This window comes from Lynx canadensis, chromosome D1 (genome assembly GCF_007474595.2).
Source record: "Lynx canadensis isolate LIC74 chromosome D1, mLynCan4.pri.v2, whole genome shotgun sequence".
In the NCBI taxonomy this organism is placed as follows: Eukaryota; Metazoa; Chordata; class Mammalia; order Carnivora; family Felidae; genus Lynx; species Lynx canadensis.
The window spans coordinates 89,666,546-89,685,370 of NC_044312.2; the positions used below are offsets into that span (position 1 = coordinate 89,666,546).

An 18,825-nucleotide genomic window follows, 5' to 3' on the forward strand; every position below is an offset into this window, starting at 1 on the left:
GTGCCCTGTTTCTGCTTTGCTGCTTCTAATGCTCTAATAACTTGCTCTTGCCCAAAATCCCTCGGGAAGAGTGTTCCACTGCTTATGGGGCATGTACTCACCCAATCCATGGAATGTTTTCCCTTGAATAAAGGACATCGAATTCACTACAACATTGTTTTAGTTTTGTCATTTGACATCATATAACAAAAGTATAAAGAGCTATTCATCTTTGTTAGCAACCCCCCAAATGCAAATTATAATACGACAATGAGTTAACACTTTATATCCATTAGATAGAAGAAAATTAGAAATTTAGAAAATACCAAGTGTCAAAGAGTAGATATCCAAGGTTTTAACAATCACAGCATTGGGGGGAAAGAAAGAGAGAAAAAGAGAAAGAGAGAAAGAAAAAAAGAAAGAGAGAAGGGAAGAAAGAAAGAAAGAAAAGAAAGAAAGAAAGAAAGAAAGAAAGAAAGAAAGAAAGAAAGAAAGGAAATGGAGTGCCTGGGTGGCTCAGTTGGGTAGGCATCTGCTGATTTCGCCTCAGGCCATGATCTCATGGTTCGTGGGTTCGAGCCCCGCATAGGGCTGTGTGCTGACATTGTGGGGCCTGCTTGGGATCCTTCTCTCTCTCCCTCTCTCTTTCTCCCTCTCTTTCTGTCCCTCCCTGGCTTGTGCTCATGCTCTCTTTCTCTTTCAAAAGTAAATAAATAAACTTAAAAAAAAAAGAAACAAAGAATTCTTGAGTGTCCTGTGTATGTAAAGTTTAACACATACACAAAACGATAGAATACTTTTTAAAGATACATACATTTTCAAGCACATTTATTGAACACAGAGAGAGTTTCTGTCAGAAGAAGTTGGGGGAATGGAAGTGAGGTTTGGAGAAAGGGAAAATAAAATAAAGTTAAAACAAAATGAAATGAAATAAGAAAGCTCTCTTGCACAGAGTAAAGGTGGATTGTGATCTGTGTAGCATGATTAGCTCATCTGCACCTGAGTTCCAAAATAAATAAATTAATGGAGAGAACAAGCCTCGGGGAGATTTCCCTTCATAATCTCTGATTTACAAGGTAGTGCACTAACTGCTGAAACACAAAGTCTTTAATTAGTTCCTGTCCATAGGTGACTGCTTTTCCAACTGGAGTAACGGAAGGCAAATTTGGGGATTTTTCTCACTCCCCAAGTACTGATCTTACAGATGATTAAGTGTTCGCCCTTTTTCCCTGCAGCCCACTCAGATAAAAGCCAAGACCACCCCTACGAAAACATTTCCAAGGAGAGAAGTTTGAAAATATAATTTTGACAAAAAAAAAAAAAAAAAAGAATTAGCATCACCCAGGGATTAGGGAGCTGGCTTGAAGACCACACAGGAAGTCAGAGATTAACTCACAATTGATTGGATATTCCTTTTTTTTTTCTTTTTTAAAAGTTTCACCTTTTATTGCTGTGGGTAGCATATTGCATATGCACACTTTTTAGAAATTGTTTTGTTTTTTTGTGACCACATGTTCTTTAAAAAAGTTTTTTTAATGTTTATATTTATTTTGCGAGGGAGGGGCAGAGAGAGAGGGAGACACAGAATCCCAAGCAGGCTCCAAGCTCTGAGCTGTCAGCACAGAGCCCTGAGGCGGGGCCTGAACTCATGAACCTCGAGATCACGACCTGAGCTGAAGTCAGATGCTCAACTGCCAGAGCCACCCAGGCGCCCCTGTGACCGCATGTTCTTGTAAATAACTTGCCTGGCATTTAATTTCCACATGTTAAAAAGGGGACATCCACTGTCAGGGACTTTGTAGAAAGCCTCTGAAGAAAACCAAAACATGTATCTATGGAATCTTGAATTCTGAGTGTGAAGGGCATGGTGGTTATGAGAATCAGGTATTTGGGGGCACCTGGGTGGCTTAGTTGGTTAAGCGTCCAATTCTTGATTTCGGCTCAGGTCATGATGTTGTGGTTCATGAGATCTACAGGCTCTGATCTGATAGCACAGAGCCTGCTTGGGATTCACTCCCCCTCTTGCTGTCCCTCCCCTGCTCATGCTTTCTTTCAAAATAAATAAATAAACTTAAGAAAAAAAGAAAATGAGGTATTTTTATTATTTGTTTATTATTTGTTTTATTCTTTGTTTATTCTTTGTTTATTATTTGGAGTTATTTAACACTACTAAGCAAGTAAAATACCAAATGAATGTAATTAAAATAGCTCAGTCAGAGCTTGTCTGGGGTTGTCCTTACACATACTTTTTTTTTTTTTTTTTTAAAAGGGGAGAAGTGTTTAGAGCATTCCAGTATCAGTAAGCAGTGAATCACTCGTAAGAACTGGATGAAATGAAAATATTCGGAAGAGTGTTGGGCCAATGCACCATTTTGGTATTCATCTTCAATAGAGTTCTGAGCAAAAGAAGAGGCTCAGGCATAGAGGCTTTCTTCTTTATACTTCGGTAGGGTTGGGATTGGCCAGGGGATAACATATTTCACTGCGCTGACTTTAATAGGATAAGGTGTTGGCTAATACGATAACAGCATGAGAGGAGATTTAGGTGATCTCAGGGGCTTGGGGCAGGGGGAATGAAACCAGTCACTAAAATGACAGTCTAATGATATAAGAACGGGACCAGCTGAGGGGGTGCAAAAACCTTACCCGAAGCAGCGGACTTAGAAATTCTACACTGTTCCCTCTCAACTTCTAGATGTTTTTCTGAAATGAAATGTACCATGGTATGAATCTTACTAAACCCAGGTCATCTCTTTGGAACAGGTGAAGGGGATAGAAGTTGACGTCACAGGTGGAAGGGAAAGACAGGTGAGGTTATGGGGAAGCAGTTATCACCTATTTATACCACAGGTGAGTCTGGTGAGATGGAGTTAGATCAGAGTTTGAATCCCAACTAGGCCAACTTCGGGCTGGGTAAACTTCAACAGGTTTCTTCACCTCTCTGCACATAGGTTTCCTCATGTGTGTAGAGTTCAAATGTCTAATAATTGAAGAGCTATCACCCATGTAATTAAGAGACACCTGTTTCTTCTAGGAATACGACATTTATTTCTACAAGTCCCCCACACACAGGTTGGTCTCAAATGCAAGCTTCCGTGTCCTCCACAGGAGTAGGAGTAGCAAGGAGTGTCTTCTGCCTTCCGGCAGTAGCATCTGGAGATGCCTTCCATGTGTTGCTAACCACAATGGGAAGACAGCATCAAAGCCAGTAAGTCAGCCCTCAAGATGATTCAGAGTTCTGGGGTAATTTATTATACACTCGTAAACAACGAATACATTATTTTATTATGATGCGTGAGGTGCTTCTGTAAGAGAAACCTGAAATGTTGGAGTGGCTTTGTAACTGGACAGTGGGGGAAGCTGGAAGGACTTGGGAGAGAGTGTCAGCGAAAGCCCTTAAAGTTTTGAAGAATCTGTGAGTACAATCCTGATGGCCTTTGAGAAGGCTGTAGATGAAGGCTTTAGGGGAAATAAGGAAAAGGTTATTGAAAACTGGAGGAGAGGGGTCCTTGTAACACAGTGGCAGGAAGTTTAGCAACACTGTCATCTGGAGGGATGTAGAAAGTACAAAATGTGTCTAATTAATGGAGTGTTCTAGCTCAGTATATTTCCAGGTAGAGTGTTGAAGGTGCTGACTGATGTCTTCTTCCTTATTATAGAAAAATGTGAGAAGGAGAAAAATCTAAAGAAGGGCTAAAAAGAAGCCCAGAACTTGCTAGACTAGAAAATTCCCATCTTCTCTGGATGACGAATAATGCTGAAATGAAGAAATGGTTTCCACTCAAAAATAAACTCTAGGATACTTCAAGGAGCACATCATCAAATAATGGATCTGACAGTGTGGCTATAGAACCCTTTGTTCAGACCTCAAAAAGATCTACAGCAGTGACTCAGAGAGAATCATTCAGACAAACAACAGGGATTCAAAGAAGCTGATGAGTGTTGTGCCTCAGCAGTTTTAGCAGAGGGACTCTCCAGAGTAGAGAAGGGCTTATCCCAAAGAGAAGGGTATGGGTATGGCTTCTGTCCAATGGAGTGGTGCCTCAATTACATTCATAGGAAACTCACAACATTTTAAAAGAGTTGTATTGAGAAATACAGAAATACTGCCAGCATGGACTAGGGGGACAGAGACAGTACAAAATGAAAAGGGGTCTTTCGGCCCCCTAAATTCTACTCGCAGGAAGCAGACTGATAAATTACTTAGCTGCACACATGGCTACTTTTCACAGAAAAGTTAAGATGACTCAGAAAGTGGAATGAAGAGCCCACAGGGTAAAGTCAAAAGCCATAGAGAGCCATTCCCTGGCATAAGTAGGACTGAGCTCTAATCAAAGAATTTCTAACATGTGTCCAACTGGATTATAGGATTGCTGTGGACCAGTGACTCCTTTGTGTCTCCTGTCTTTTCTCCTTTTTGAACTGGAGTGTCTGTACCAGTTATCCTAAGCCTGTCCCACCATCGTTAAGTTGGCAGTGTGCAGAAACATAATTATTCAGATGAAGGGGAACTATACTTGAGAGGAGCTGCATTTAAGCCACTAGAAGCTTCCTCCATAGCTGCAGCTGATTTAAATGATAAAATTCTGGACTTTGAGCTGATGATGTAATGGGTCGAGACTTTTGGGCACCTTGGGAGGAAGTGAATGTGAATTGCATTTGAGAGAGATGTGAATCATTAGGGGTCCGAGGGTAGAACACGGTAGCCAGCATCAAAAATGACCCAAAGATCCCCACTTCTTGATATTTATGCCCTTGTGTAGTATCTTCCCACAATGAATAGGGCTGATCTCTGTAACTAACAGGCTATGTCAGAAATGATGATGTGTGACTTCTGAGCTTAGAGCCATAAAAGACATCCCATCTTCTACCTTGCCCTCTCTCGGATCACTTGCTTTGGGAGAATTCAACTGCCATGTCACGAGGACACTCAAGCAGCCCAGTTGAAAGTGGTAAGGCTTCCTGCCAACAGCCGAATAAGTGAGCTGTCTTCGAAGCAAATCTTAACATTTCTAGTCAAGGCTTTAAGTGACTATAGCCCCAGGCAACATCTTCACTGAAATCTCTTAAAAGATTGTGAGTTAGACCACCTAGCTAAGCGACTGCCATATTCCTGGCTCACAGAAATAGTAGGAAATCATAAATGTTTACTGTTTTAAGCTGCTACTTTTTGCGGTAATTTTCTAAGCAAAAACATTAATATAACAAAGTTTCTATCTCTGGATGCTCCCAAAGATTCCTGGGGAATCAGACCATTCTGATTTCTGTGCTGAGGGGGACAGAAGGTCCATCTCATGGAGTCAACCACACCCCATTACCAGAACTTTATGAAGTCCCTTTTTAACAATTCCATCAACTTCTGCCTCTAAGATCCTCTTATCGCAGAGAGTTCAAAGAAAGATTGTGAAATGTTAGATACTGAACTGCACAGTATGATCTTTTAACTTTCCCTCAGATGAAGTTAAGAACAAACAACAACAATAATAATGACAACAAAAGACACACGTCCCTCTCCACCAAAGACCCTGGACACAGAAATGTTCTCTTAAGACATTAAAAAATTGTTTTCACTGAAAAAAATATTTTCTAGCTGCGATAACATTATGTTTGTATAGGCAGCTGTTTCTTTTAAGCCTGGGGTGGTGGAAATTAGCAAGCAGGAAACACTATTCACTAGGTATACTATTGCTGATATTTGAGTTGACATTTGTTGACTTTTTTTTTTTTTCAGAATGATGCATCAATCCCTGTTTCAAATGCAGGCACAGAAATGATTTCCAAAGAAATGAACTGGAGAAAGTAGAAATGCGTATGGAATTGGAATAAAACAAACCTTCCTTCTGATCCCCCCCCACCCCCACCAAAATTCTATACAATTACTCTGAGGTTAAAAAAAAAAAAGATTTCAAAAACGTAAGTCTTGGACAAAAGCTGCACACAAATGAAGCATACATTACATATGTGAAGACATTAAAAATGATTTTAAATGATTTTTACCTCACCCCATGCCCTGGCATTTTGTGAAACTCAAATGGAAATCCCAGCTCAAAATTATAGAAGTGAACAACGGAAAACAAACACCATTCCATTCCCCTCCATTCTGTTCAACCATACCTCAGCCTCTCCCTGGATTAGATCAAAATGTCCTTTTCCTCTCCTACATACAAAACAAAAGCTCTTAGTCTTGGAGAGACTTAGATATGGGGTAGAGGTTTAAGGGGGGGGGGGTGCTTATACTACCAGCGTCTAGCCAATAATGCCTAATGCGTTAAAAATATGGTTAAAACTTCCTTCAAATATGGGCAAGTAAATAGAATTTGAGCCAATAATAATAGTTAAAATGTAGTGAATACTTCTACAAGGCAGGCACCTTTACATTTCATCCACAAAGGAGCCCCAGCAGGTAGAGATTACCATTATTTCCACTTTATGTATGTTTTTAAAAAGCGAAACACGGAATGATCAATTAACTTCTTCATGATCACAAAGCCAATAAGTTGTAGTACTGAGAATTGGGAGCCCTCTGGCAGTGGATCTTCCAAAACTAGCTTTTAAAATGACACGAAAAGATCTGGTCCAATTCTTGGCACTTCAGAACCGGTTAATAAATAACAGTCCCTTTCATTTCTCTTGAATCCCAGTCTGGACCTGGGCGGTCTCCTAACATAAAGTAAAATGACTGCACGTTGGAACTCTCACTGGACAAATCCTCTCTCCTCACTTGCTTCACCTGACATCTCAGCCAAACCCAAGGCAAGCAAGCTCTCAGGAAAAAAAAGGCATTCTGGTTGCCACCCTAGAGATTCTGAGCCTCAGAGAAGCAGGAATGCAAATAGACTCTGCAAATAGACAAAGTATAGTATTGCTGTGGATCGAAAGTGTCTGTTTGCCCAGCCTGACTCTGAAATTCCCTGAGCCTGAAAGAACAAACACAACCCTTCCGGGGGCCCTCATAAAATCCCAAGCGGTCAGGTTCGGTCTGGTAAACAACACTCAGTCCTAGCACCTGGCGGAACACGGGGCGGTGGGGACTGGGACCGGCGGCGACCAACTGGAAGGACAGAGACTGTAATCAATACCCACTTACACCTGCCTAGCGGCCTTGAAAAGTCAGGCTGACACCTACAGGGAGGGACCCTGGGAGGCGGGGCCCGATTCCCGCCTTGGGAGTGAGCGGGAGACCTCCTCCATCCTCCCCCTCCATCCGGGGCTGCCGAGCTCCCCCCATAGAACGCGGAAAAGGGCCCTTGCCACTTTAAATGACTCAGGAAGTGAAAAGAGACCGCTGACAGGGAAAGGGAAAGCAGAACCGGGGCGGCGGGGCTGGCGGCGCGGCGATCTCGCCCCGGGCAGCGCGAGGCAGGAAGGCGCGCGGCGCGGGGGCCGACGGGGGCGCGGGGCCGCCGCGCCGGAAGTACCCGCGCCGCGGGAGGAAGCGCAGCGGGCGCCGAGCGGCGGAGCCGGCGGGAAGGCCCCTCGCTCCTACGCCTGGCGCGAGCGGGCGGCGGCGGCGCCGCGGCCCCAGGCCTGTCCCCGAGACCCGGCGCGGCCAGTTCCTGGGACGGGACCCCTGCGGGGAGGAGGACGGGAGGAGGCCCCGCGGCGAGCTCGGAGGCCCAGCGGCCTGGGCCGCGTCACCGCAGCCACATGGCCTCCGGAGTGGGCGCGGCCTTCGAGGAGCTGCCGCACGACGGCACGTGTGACGAGTGCGAGCCAGACGAGGCCCCCGGGGCCGAGGAAGTGTGCCGAGAGTGCGCCTTCTGCTACTGCCACCGCCACGCCGAGGCGCACAGGCAGAAGTTCCCCAGCCACCACCTGGCCCAGTACGTCCACGGCGCCGCCCCGGCCTGGACCGCGGACGCCCCCGCGCAGGGCGACGCGAAGGAAGATGCCCAGGCCAAGGTGGAGAATGAGAGGGATGTAGAGAGCGAGGTGGGGGAGGAGAGCGAGTCCGAGGAAGACAGTGAATCCGAAGAAGAGAGCGAGACGGAGGAAGAGAGTGAGGATGAGAGCGATGAAGACAGTGAAGACGACAGTGAGGAAGAGATGGAGGATGAGCAAGAGAGCGAAGCAGAGGAAGACAACCAAGAAGGAGAATCTGAGGCCGAGGGAGAAACGGAGGCAGAAAGCGAATTTGACCCAGAAATAGAAATGGAAGCGGAGAGAGTGGCCAAGAGGAAGTGTCCGGACCATGGGCTAGATTTGAGCACCTATTGCCAGGAAGATAAGCAGCTTATCTGTGTCCTGTGTCCGGTCATTGGGACTCACCAGGGCCACCAGCTCTCCACCCTAGATGAAGCCTTCGAGGAACTAAGAGTAAGTATTGGGAGTTGAGAGCGTAGGTCTAGAGGTCAGGACACCTGGGTGTCAACTCAGGTGGCCCACTTGTGGCCACGTTCGCTTTCACCGTAACCCTAAAAGCCAGTCTATGCAACTTGTTGGGAGCAGTGCTTATTCCCCCTTTTTGGTTGAACTCCTTTGAGAATCAGATGAAAGTTCTGGACTCTGACCCAAGGGAAATATATGTAGACACAAAGCTTAGTGTACACTTTTCTCTGGAAAATTGCAAGCCACTGGTCCCTGGATCCCAGGTGAAGCATTCCTTGGGAGTTTTGACTCCGTGTAAGCCAGTTCCCACAACGTCACCTTGTTGAGCCCAGTGCCTTGACTTGGTAAGGCCGTCTCTTTGCCTGCTTGAAAACACGGGAAACTGTGGTTTGGCCAGATGAGTCCAGGTAGTTTCTCTGTAGTGAGGAGACCCTCGGAGATGGTGGTATCCTATTAAGGTCATACGCACCCTGAGTTTCTTTTAGGTTCTTCATGTGTGATACTTATTTGGAAAGGAAGATGAGAGGTTGGAGGCAAACTTGGAATGCAAGTGGGAGTCCCTGTGTGCTCCGTCTTGATGGGAGGACAGGACCTTCTATTTTTGTACCTTGCTAGTCCCCTGGACGTGTTTGGAAAGTAGTAGACATTAATCAATATTTGCTGGGCGAATGGATTTGCAAGTGATTTGCCTTTTATTTATATTGTGGTTATTTACAGCCAGTGAGAGAAATCGCTGGAGTTAACTAGGGAGGAAACCGAATGATCAAGTTATTAGTGAATGTTGTCATATTATGATGACTGGTTTCCTTAAGCAACCTTGCAATTGCTGGCAATGGAATAACAAATACTTGGTTAATGAGTATCTCTTTTATTGAGATTTTCCCTTTTTTATTGTAAAATATGCAGTGTGTGAAAACGTGCACAGTCTAACAAGTCATTATAGAGCAAATTCTGATGTGACCTCTATCCAGATTAAGACATAGAATATTAGTAGCAATATTGAAGCCCAGTGTCCTTTCCAATTATAACCAGTTCCCATTCCCAGTAACCATTATCCAACTTCTGAGGTGATATTTCCTTGCTTATCTATCCATGCATCCATCCATCCATCCATCCATCTGTCCACACATTCTTAAACTTACTTGAAATTGACACAATTGATATATCGTTATTGTGCATTCTTTTGAGTTATGCTTCATTTTTTCAACATTGTGTTTCTGAGATTTGTCCCGTGGGTGGCTGTGGTTTGTTCGTTTCCATTGTTGTGTAGAATTCCATTTTATGACTGTGCCACAAGTTACCTGTTCTGTGAGTGATGGAAATTTGACTTAAAAATTCTAGAGTTTCTGCCTATCATAAACAATGTTGGTATGGACATTCTTGTTCAAGTCTCGTGGTGCATATCTGCATATGCTTAAGTGGAATATAAACCTAGGAGTTAGGTTGTCCGGTCACAGACTGTGCATATCTTAAATAATACCAGATGTTGCCAATTATTTTCCAAAGTGGTTGTACCAGTTTACATTGCCAGGAAGAGTATGTGAAAATTCCTGTTGTTCTGTATCTTTAGGACTTACTATTATAGAATTTAAAATTTTTGTCAATTTTGTGGCTATGTGATAGTATCTTCATGTGGTTTAAATTTGTATTCCTCTAGTTACTGAGGACTTTGTGTATCTTTTGTATTTCTCCTTTGGTGAAATACCCTTTCAGTTTTTTTGTTCGTATTTCTATTAGGTTGTCTTTTTCTCATTAACTTATAGGCGTATTCATGTATTTCTTTGACTTCTTTGTTGTTTATATGGGTTGAAAATATCTTCTCTGTTTTTTAAATTATGTCTTGGGTAGAAGTTGTTCATTTTAATGTAGAATTTATCAATAATTGCCTTTATTGTTAGTGCTTTTGTGTTTTATTTCACTTAGTATTGATTTCTGTGTGGCGGAAGTAAGGACTCTATTTCATTTTTTCCCTATACAGGTAGCCAGTTGCTCTAGCAGCATTTATTGAAAAGTCTGCCTTTTCTACATGGATTTGCTATACTACCTGCCTATATGTGTGTGAATGTGTTTCTTGGGTCTTCTATTCTGTACCATTGATCTGTTAGTGTATCCCTGTGTGAAAAACATGTTTTCTTAGTTATCATAGCTTTGTAACAAGACTTAATATCTGGTAGAGCAAGTCCTTCCACTTTGTTCTTCTAGATGGGTATCTCAGCCAGTCTTGGCCTTTTATATTTCTTAGAACAAACTGTAGCCTGCAGGACATTTTTTGTATTGCATTTAGTTTATAAAGCAATATATGAAGAATTAACATCATTACAAGATAAAGTCTTCTGGTATGTTTATTTTGGTCTAAATTACTTCATGATAAAGTTTTATAGTTTTTTTTTTTCTGAAAGATCTTGTACCTCATTGTGAAATTTATTCCTGGACACTTAAAACTTTATAGTATTGTAAAAAAATTAAATTTTTAAAAATGTTTATTTACTTCAGAGAGAGACAGAGCATGAGTGGAGGAGGGGCAGACACACACACACACACACACACACACACACACGCACGCGCACACACAGAACAAAGCAGGCTCTAGGCTCCCGAGCTGTCAGCACAGAGCCCTACACGGGACTGGAACTCACAAACTGTGAGATCCTGACCTGAGCCGAATTTGGATGCTTAACCAACTGAGGTGCCCCCAAAACTTGTTTTCTAATTGTATATAGGAGTATGATTAGCTTTTATATATTGATTTTTGTGTTAAAATGTCTGCTAAATTCTCTTAAATATTCTAATAATGTGTAGATTTATTCTACATACATGACCTTATTATTTGCAAAGAGAGACACTTTTTATTTCCAATCCTTATATGTGTTTTTTCTTGCCTGTTGCTTCAGATAGGACCTCCAATATAATGTTGAATGTAAGTAATAGTGGGTATTGTGGTCTTGTTCTAATTGATGAATAATTTACAACATTTCACAAATAAGTGTGATAATATATTTGTATATTATATATATCACAGATATATTTCATCAGATTAAGAAATTTCCCTTTTTTTTTTTTTAATGTTTATTATTTGAGAAAGAGACAGAGAACAAGCAGGGGAGGGGCAGAGTGAGAGGGAGACACAGAATTGGAAGCAGGCTCCAGGCTCTGAGAGCCCGACGCGGGGCTCGAACCCACAGACTGCGAGATCATGACCTGAGCTGAAGTCGGCCGCCCAACCGACTGAGCTACCCATGTGCCCCAAGAAAGTTCCTTTTTAATCCTAGTTTAAAAATTTTTCTTAATATTGAATGGATACTGAATTTTGAATGGTTTTCTTGCATCTATTGGGATGTTCATGTGATTTTACTTTTTTACTATGTTGATGTGGTGAATTATATGAATTGATTTTTTCAATTAAATTTAAAAAAGTAATATGTTCACATGTCTCAAAAGTCTCTTGTTCACCCTTGTACTTTTCACGTGGTGCCCCCCCCCCCCCATGACTATTGGTAACCACTTCTATTAGTTTCTTGCTAAGTTTTCAAATGTTCTTGTATTTGTACACAAAAACACAGGGGTGTGCATATATATGGTCTTATTTCCATCCCTTCATGTCATTATTATTATATTTTACAATTAAAGCAACATTGCATTTGTGTGAGAAACACAACTTGGTCATGATGAAATATCTTTATGTTTTTAAATTTGGTTCATTAATAATTTACCTGGATTTTTTCACATATTTATGGGAGAAATTAGCTTATAAATTTTTTTTTGTACTGTCCTTACGAGATTTTGCTATCAAAGTTATGTTGGCTTCACGAGTTGTCAACACAGAGCCTGACACAGGGCTCAAATCCATGAACTGTCAGATCATGACCTGAGCTGAAGTCAGACACCTAACCAACTGAGCCACCCAAGGTGCCCCCTTTCTATGGTATTTTTTTTTTTTAATTTTTTTTTTTCAACGTTTATTTATTTTTTTTTTTTTGGGACAGAGAGAGACACACAGCATGAACGGGGGAGGGGCAGAGAGAGAGGGAGACACAGAATCGGAAACAGGCTCCAGGCTCCGAGCCATCAGCCCAGAGCCCGACGCGGGGCTCGAACTCACGGACCGCGAGATCGTGACCTGGCTGAAGTCGGACGCTTAACCGACTGCGCCACCCAGGCACCCCATGGTATTTTTGATTATGGATTCAATTTCTTTAATGATAATAGGTCTGTACAAGTTGTCTGTTTTTCCTCAGGTCAGTTTTGAAAAGTTACGTTTTACCATAAGTTTGTTCATTTTGTCTCACTTTTTAAATGTATTAATATAAATTTGTGAATCATATGCTCTTATTGTCTTTCTTCATATTGTAACTATTCTCTTTATTCCTTTGAGAACAGTGAATATGTTGGTCATAATCTGTTTTTGATTATTCTAGTATGTGAAGACTTTGTGGATCCAGTATGTGAACACTTTGATGGTGTTTTTCATGTTTATTTCCTTTTGTGCTTTTTTATGTCTGCATAGCTTCTCAATGCCTTTGAAAAATTATTTGTGGCGATTTCCCAAGCCTTGGCACGAAGCTGTATTCTTCGGCATGAAGCTATACTCTTCGAAAGAGGATTTGAATTTGCTTGTGCAAAGGCCTGAGGGTACAATTTGTTTAGAACCCCCTTAAACTAAATTAATTGCTTGAGATTTCCTGGACCAAATTTTTAGGAGGTACCTGCCCACGTTTACAACTTCTTAAAGATTCTACTTTCATCCATTCCCACAGCTCCTCACCCCCTTTTGTTCAGCTCCAAGGCAACACTCCCACAGTCCCCTTTGGAGGGTGAGATAGTGAAAGGTTTACTTTAGTTTGTCTTTACTCTAGGATTTTACTCTTTGGCAGTTGTGAAAGCATCCCAGGTCTGTGTGGATAGGGTCTCTTTTAAATGTCTCACTCGGGGAAACCTGGCTGGCTCAGTTGGTAGAGCATCTGACTCTTAATCTCAAGGTCATGAGTTTGAGCCCTACGTTGGTATAGAGATTACTTTAAAAAATAAAAATAAAAAAAAAATGTCACTCTGAGCATGTCATCAACTTTGCTTTCTCTTACCTTCTCCTCACTTTGCACCCCCATTCAAATGTACAACGCATTTTATTTCGGATCAGTGAATGTGCTCAGATCAAGAGCTGCTTCCCAGGGACACCTGGGTAGCTCAGTCACTTAAGCATCGGACTCCTGGATTTGGCTCAGGTCATGATCTCATGGGTTCAAGCCCTGGGTCGGGCTCTGTGCTGGCAGCACAGAACCTGCTTGGAATTCTCTTTTTCCCCCTCTGTCTGTCTCTCCCCCACTCACACTGTCTCTGTGTCTTTCAAAATAAATAAAACAAAAAACAAGAGCTCCTTCCTGTACTCTTCTTATGTTAACGTTGGAGTATTGCTAACTAAACTATGGACATTATTACAGTTCCACCAGTTTTTCCTTTAATGACTTTTGTACCAGGATCCTGTGGTCACATTACATTTTTTGCTTTTGATGACCTTGATAGTTTTGAGGAGTGCTAGTCCGGTGTTTTGTACAATGTCTCTTAGTTTGGATTTGTTTGATGTTTTTCACATGGTGAAACTGGAATTAATGGGGTTTTGGAGGATATAAATTATCTCTTTTGCTTTGCTTTTTTACTTAGTATGTCTGGGAAATAATAGATAAATCTGTTTATTTATTTACAGCTACATATACTCTGTTGTATGTCATTTGTTAAATTCTTTTTTTAAAATATTTTTTAAGTTTATTCTTGAGAGATAGAGAGAGACAGAGCATGAGCAAGGGAGGGGGAGAGAGAAGGGGAGACACAGAATCCGAAGCAGGCTCCAGGCTCTGAGCTGTCAGCACAGAGCCCGACGCGGGGCTTGAACTCCCCGAGAGAACGCGATCTCACGAACCGCAAGATCACGACCTGAGCTGAAGCTGGACGCTTAACCGACTGAGCCACCCAGGCACCCCCATTTGTTAAATTCTTAGTTTATAATGTATTTTTCAACTCTAGAATGCTTACTTGTTTATTTTTAAAAGATCTTTTAAAAGTTCTTTTGGGGTCTGATTTTATGTCACATTTTCATAATTCTTCTCATGTCTCATGATTTTTCATCTAATACTAGATATTGTGTTTAAAAGAACTGGGGACAGTAGTATTTTCTTTTTTGTCCCTCAGAAGGGGTATATGCTATTTATTCTATTAGGCAGCTAGGATGAAGGGCTAATTATTTTGATCCAGTAAATATTTGAGCTTGATCAGAGCTTAGTTACAGCTTTAGTTTCAGTTCACTCTGGTTTCAGATGTTTTGAGGCCAATGTACATTTGCTTATTGGAAGAGAGTAAGGCTCTTGGAATATTAAAAGTAGCATAGCATGGGGGCACCTGGGTGGCTCAGTTGGTTAAGTGACCGACCAACTTCGGCTCAGGTCACGATCTCTCAGTTCCTGAATTCCAGCCCCACATCGGGCTTTGTGCTGACAGCTCAGAGCCTGGAGCCTGTTTTGGATTCTATGTTTCCCTCTGTCTCTGCCCCTCCCCCACTCTCTCTCTCTCTCTCTCTCTCTCAAGAATAAAGATTAAAAAAAATTTTTTTTTTTTTTTAAGTAGCACAGCATGGGGCGCCTGGGTGGCTCAGCCGGTTGAGCGTCTGACTTCGGCTCAGGTCACGATCTCACAGTCCGTGAGTTCGAGCCCCGTGTCGGGCTCTGTGCAGACAGCTAGGAGCCTGGAGCCTGCTTGAAATTCTGTGTCTCCCTCGCTTTCTGCCCCTCCCCCACTCATGCTCGCTCGCTCTCTCTCTCTCTCTCTCTTCGTCTCCCTCTGTCAAAAATAAATAAACATTAAAAAAATATTATAAAAGTAGCACTGCATGATGATGGTGCGAGAACAGGATCCATGTTCCACTGCATTCATTCATTCAGCGAGTATTTATGGAGTATAGGCCAAGGACAGGTGCTTTCTAAGTATTGGGGATATAGCAGTGAGCGGTGGAAAAAGTCCCTATATCTGTTGCAGCTAAGAAAATAGAGAAAAACAGATAAGCAAATATACATGTAATAAGTGTTGTAAAGAAAAATATAAAACAGTGCAGGATTAGAGAGGGACAGAAATTAGCTTTGCTGCTTGCTTTTTGACATTGGGCAAGCTGTGTAACAGTTTGGCTATACTTCTGTATCTCTAAAATGGGTATAAAGTTATGAAATAAAGTAAAATCGGATTTGGGGGCATCTGGATGGCTCAGTCGGTTAAGCGTCTGACTTCAGCTCACATCATGATCTTGCAGTCCGTGAGCTCGAGCCCCGTGTGCTGACAGCTCAGAGCCTGGAGCCTGCTTGGGATTCTGTGTCTCCCTCTCTCTTTGCCCCTCCCCCGCTTACACTCTGTCTCTCTCTCAGAAATAAATAAATGTTAAAACATTTTTAAAAATAAAATATGATTTTGATGTGAATAAAATGGTTTAGCTTGTGATAAGACACTTTAACAATGCTTAACACATTGTAAGTTCTCAGCAAATGTTAGCTGCTATTTTTATTATTAATATAAGGAATGTAGTGAAATATACATCCTGAGTTGAGAGGAGTTTGTATAATATATGTTTTGGTAGCTTCATGCCTAGCCAGGCTGTGAGTGTCTGGTGTTGGTGGTAGAAGGCCAAATTGTTGCCAAGGGTTGCTGACACTTAGAGGAAAGCAAACTTAAGAATAGACAGAGAACCAAGGCGGTTGTCAAGCAAGAGGGGACTGAGGAGAGGTTATTGGAAGGCTAGGCCAAAAGAACTAAAGTGAACACTTTGAAGGGACAAGATTAACACCTAGTCCCTGAAGTGATTTTTAAAGTCTTGCCTTTTCTCCTATGCTGTATTTATTTCCATTTGGATCTAGAGGATTCTGTCTTCAAAGAATTTTGTGGGTCCAAATTTAAGTTGAACATGTGTTCCAGCTTTATCATAGAAATATAGTTAGTCACACAGCCCAAATTATGATCTCTCATCTGGGTCATAACATCTCGTCCAGATATGCAGGTTTATCTTACCATAATTTCTGGCCCTGAAAATGGGTCATTGGGTCTGACAAAGGAACTCGATCTGGCTTATGGATTTAGTCACATGAAAATTCTTATATTGTCAAGGGGATTTGCATTCATAGCTACGTTAATGAATCATTTTTGTTAAACAAAGAAGTGCAATTAGATATACTCAGAATTCTAGACCAGTAGTTTAAAAAATTGAACACAACTTACAGTAGGGGAAGTGTGCTTTATACTGTAACCTTGCTTAGACACACGCACATACATACTCCTTTAACTAACTCAAATGGAACATGTATGGCTTACCAGATATGATGTTTTCTGTTTTTGTTCTGTTCTGGATTCTCCTGCTAAGTTGATTGTATTGCACATTAATGGGTTATGTCCTGTGACTTGAACAGTACATGTCTAGCTCACTCGAGGATCACTGAGGAAAAGGTAAGTTATAAAATGGCTGAGACAAGTGGTGCAGAGTTCAGCAAGTGCTTATGAGCATCTGTAGAATTCTTTTTTTTTTTTAATTTTTTTTTTAATGTTTATTTATTTTTGAGACAGAGAGAGACACAGCATGAGCAGGGAAGGGGCAGAGAGAGAGGGAGACACAGAATGTGAAGCAGGGTCCAGGCTCTGAGCTGTCAGCACAGAGCCGGACGCGGGGCCCAAACTCACGAACTGTGGGATCATGACCTGAACCGAAGTCGGATGCTTAACCGACTGAACCACCCAGGCGCCCCTAGAATTCTTAATATGGCTTTATTATGGATAGATCAAAGGATTTGAAGCCACACCCTCTGCCCTCGAGTGTGTCTTTAAGATGGGTATTTGGGGAGAAGAATGTTGGGTTAAGTGACATTGGGAACAACTGCAGAGAAGAGCTGGTGAAGGGGCACTAGTAGTGGAAGGTTAGAAGGATATACGCATATGCTCAGAACAGCTGCGGCTCTGGAAGGCCTGGAGTTGGAGGTAGTTCACTGCTACATCCTATAATGGTGCATGACTCCGGCTCTCCAGTCAGCTCATAAGAAGCAGCTCTGGTAGGGAGGCAGAAGCTTGAAGGTCTGCTGAAATGGACCTGTTTATATTATTTTTAATTCTCTGAAAGATTTGGAATATCTTTTTTTTAATTTTTAATATTTTATTTATTTATTTATACATACGTTTATTTATTATTGAGAGACAGAGCATGAGCATGGGAGGGACAGAGAGAGAGGAGGAGACACAGAATCTGAAGCAGGCTTCAGGCTCCGAGCTGTTAGCACAGAGCCTGATGCAGGGCTTGAACTCACAAACCCTGAGGTCATGACCTGGGCTGAAGTCAGATGCTTAACTGACTGAGCCACCCAGGCGCCCCTTGATGTTTATTTTTGAGAAAGAAAGACAGAGAGTGCATGCGCACGAGCGGGGGAGGGGCAAAGAGAGAGGGAGACAGAATCTGAAGCAGGCTCCAGGCTCTGAGCCGTCAGCACAAAGCCTGTCGTGGGGCTTGAACCCACAAATCACGAGATTATGACCTGAGCTAAAGTCAGATGCTTAACCGACTGAGCCACCCAGGCACCCTGGGGCTAACTTCTAATAAAACCATGAAGCATTAGCTGTGTAGTGGTTCAGTGTCTTATTTATTTGTTTAGAATAAGACAAACTAAGATTAAGGTAAAGAGAATGACTTCCTACCAGTTCCACCCCAGTGGTTCGTTCTGTGAAGAGTTTGTGAGAGGCCTGTAGTTCTGGGATTCCCTATATGAGTCTGTCCTCCAAAATGTACTTTCTGACGCTGTAATAAGTCTTAGAGTTCTGCAGTGAAGAGGACTGACAGGGCCCCAGCTTTCATGGATTTTACTCTCTAGCTGGGGAGAAAGAAAGGTAATTTTGGATGGTAGTATGTAGTATGAAATCTTTGTCAAGTCATAGTAGTCAAAGAGTGAGTGGCATGGCAGCAGAGGGTTATATTTTGATGAGGTAGTCATGGAAGGCATCTGTGGGCATATGACATTTGGGCAGAGACCTGAATTTATGAGATCTAGGGAAACTCTTCTGTTGTGTTACCAATTGAGTACTGCTTTTGCAAAGTTCAGTGATTCGTAGCAGATATGATTGCTTTGGTTCATATAAATTTTCATAAAGGGATAGTGACTCTTGAAGTAAGAAGAATAACATTATTCTAGCAGTTGTAATGTTCTGTTAGCACAGAGAAAATATTACCCTATGGAGGGAGTATGAGCTTATGGGGATCCCTTTTACAACACTTTATTAGGGGATTCAACATCCCCTAAGGCAGTGCTTCATTAAAGAGAGCCTGGAGGGCTTCTGCAGGGTTAAATGCAGGGAAAAAGCCATCTCAGTGTGTCCTGTTAAAGAAATGGACTTTTTGTGCATGAAAGAATGAAAATTATACCTTGTGATATAAGAATTAAAAAAAATTCCAGGAGAAGAGTGGTTAAGGTAGAAGGAATGGTGAATGCAAAGGTTCTAAGGTAGAGGTGAACTTGG

The 18,825-nt window shown here is 42.1% G+C and overlaps 1 protein-coding gene across 2 annotated transcripts in view; it reads left to right on the plus strand.

Moving 5' to 3' along the window:
- The first annotated feature begins 7,449 nt into the window (after positions 1-7,449).
- TRIM44 (tripartite motif containing 44) overlaps positions 7,450-18,825 on the plus strand; it is a 111,373-nt gene continuing 99,997 nt past the window's right edge. The window contains exon 1 of one of the 2 annotated variants that reach the window (XM_030331405.1): positions 7,450-8,295. In XM_030331405.1, coding sequence (XP_030187265.1) covers positions 7,627-8,295 — 669 coding nt within the window. In that variant the 5' untranslated portion in view covers positions 7,450-7,626. The remainder of the gene's footprint in view (positions 8,296-18,825) is intronic. The other variant, XM_030331404.1, reaches the window with a different exon arrangement.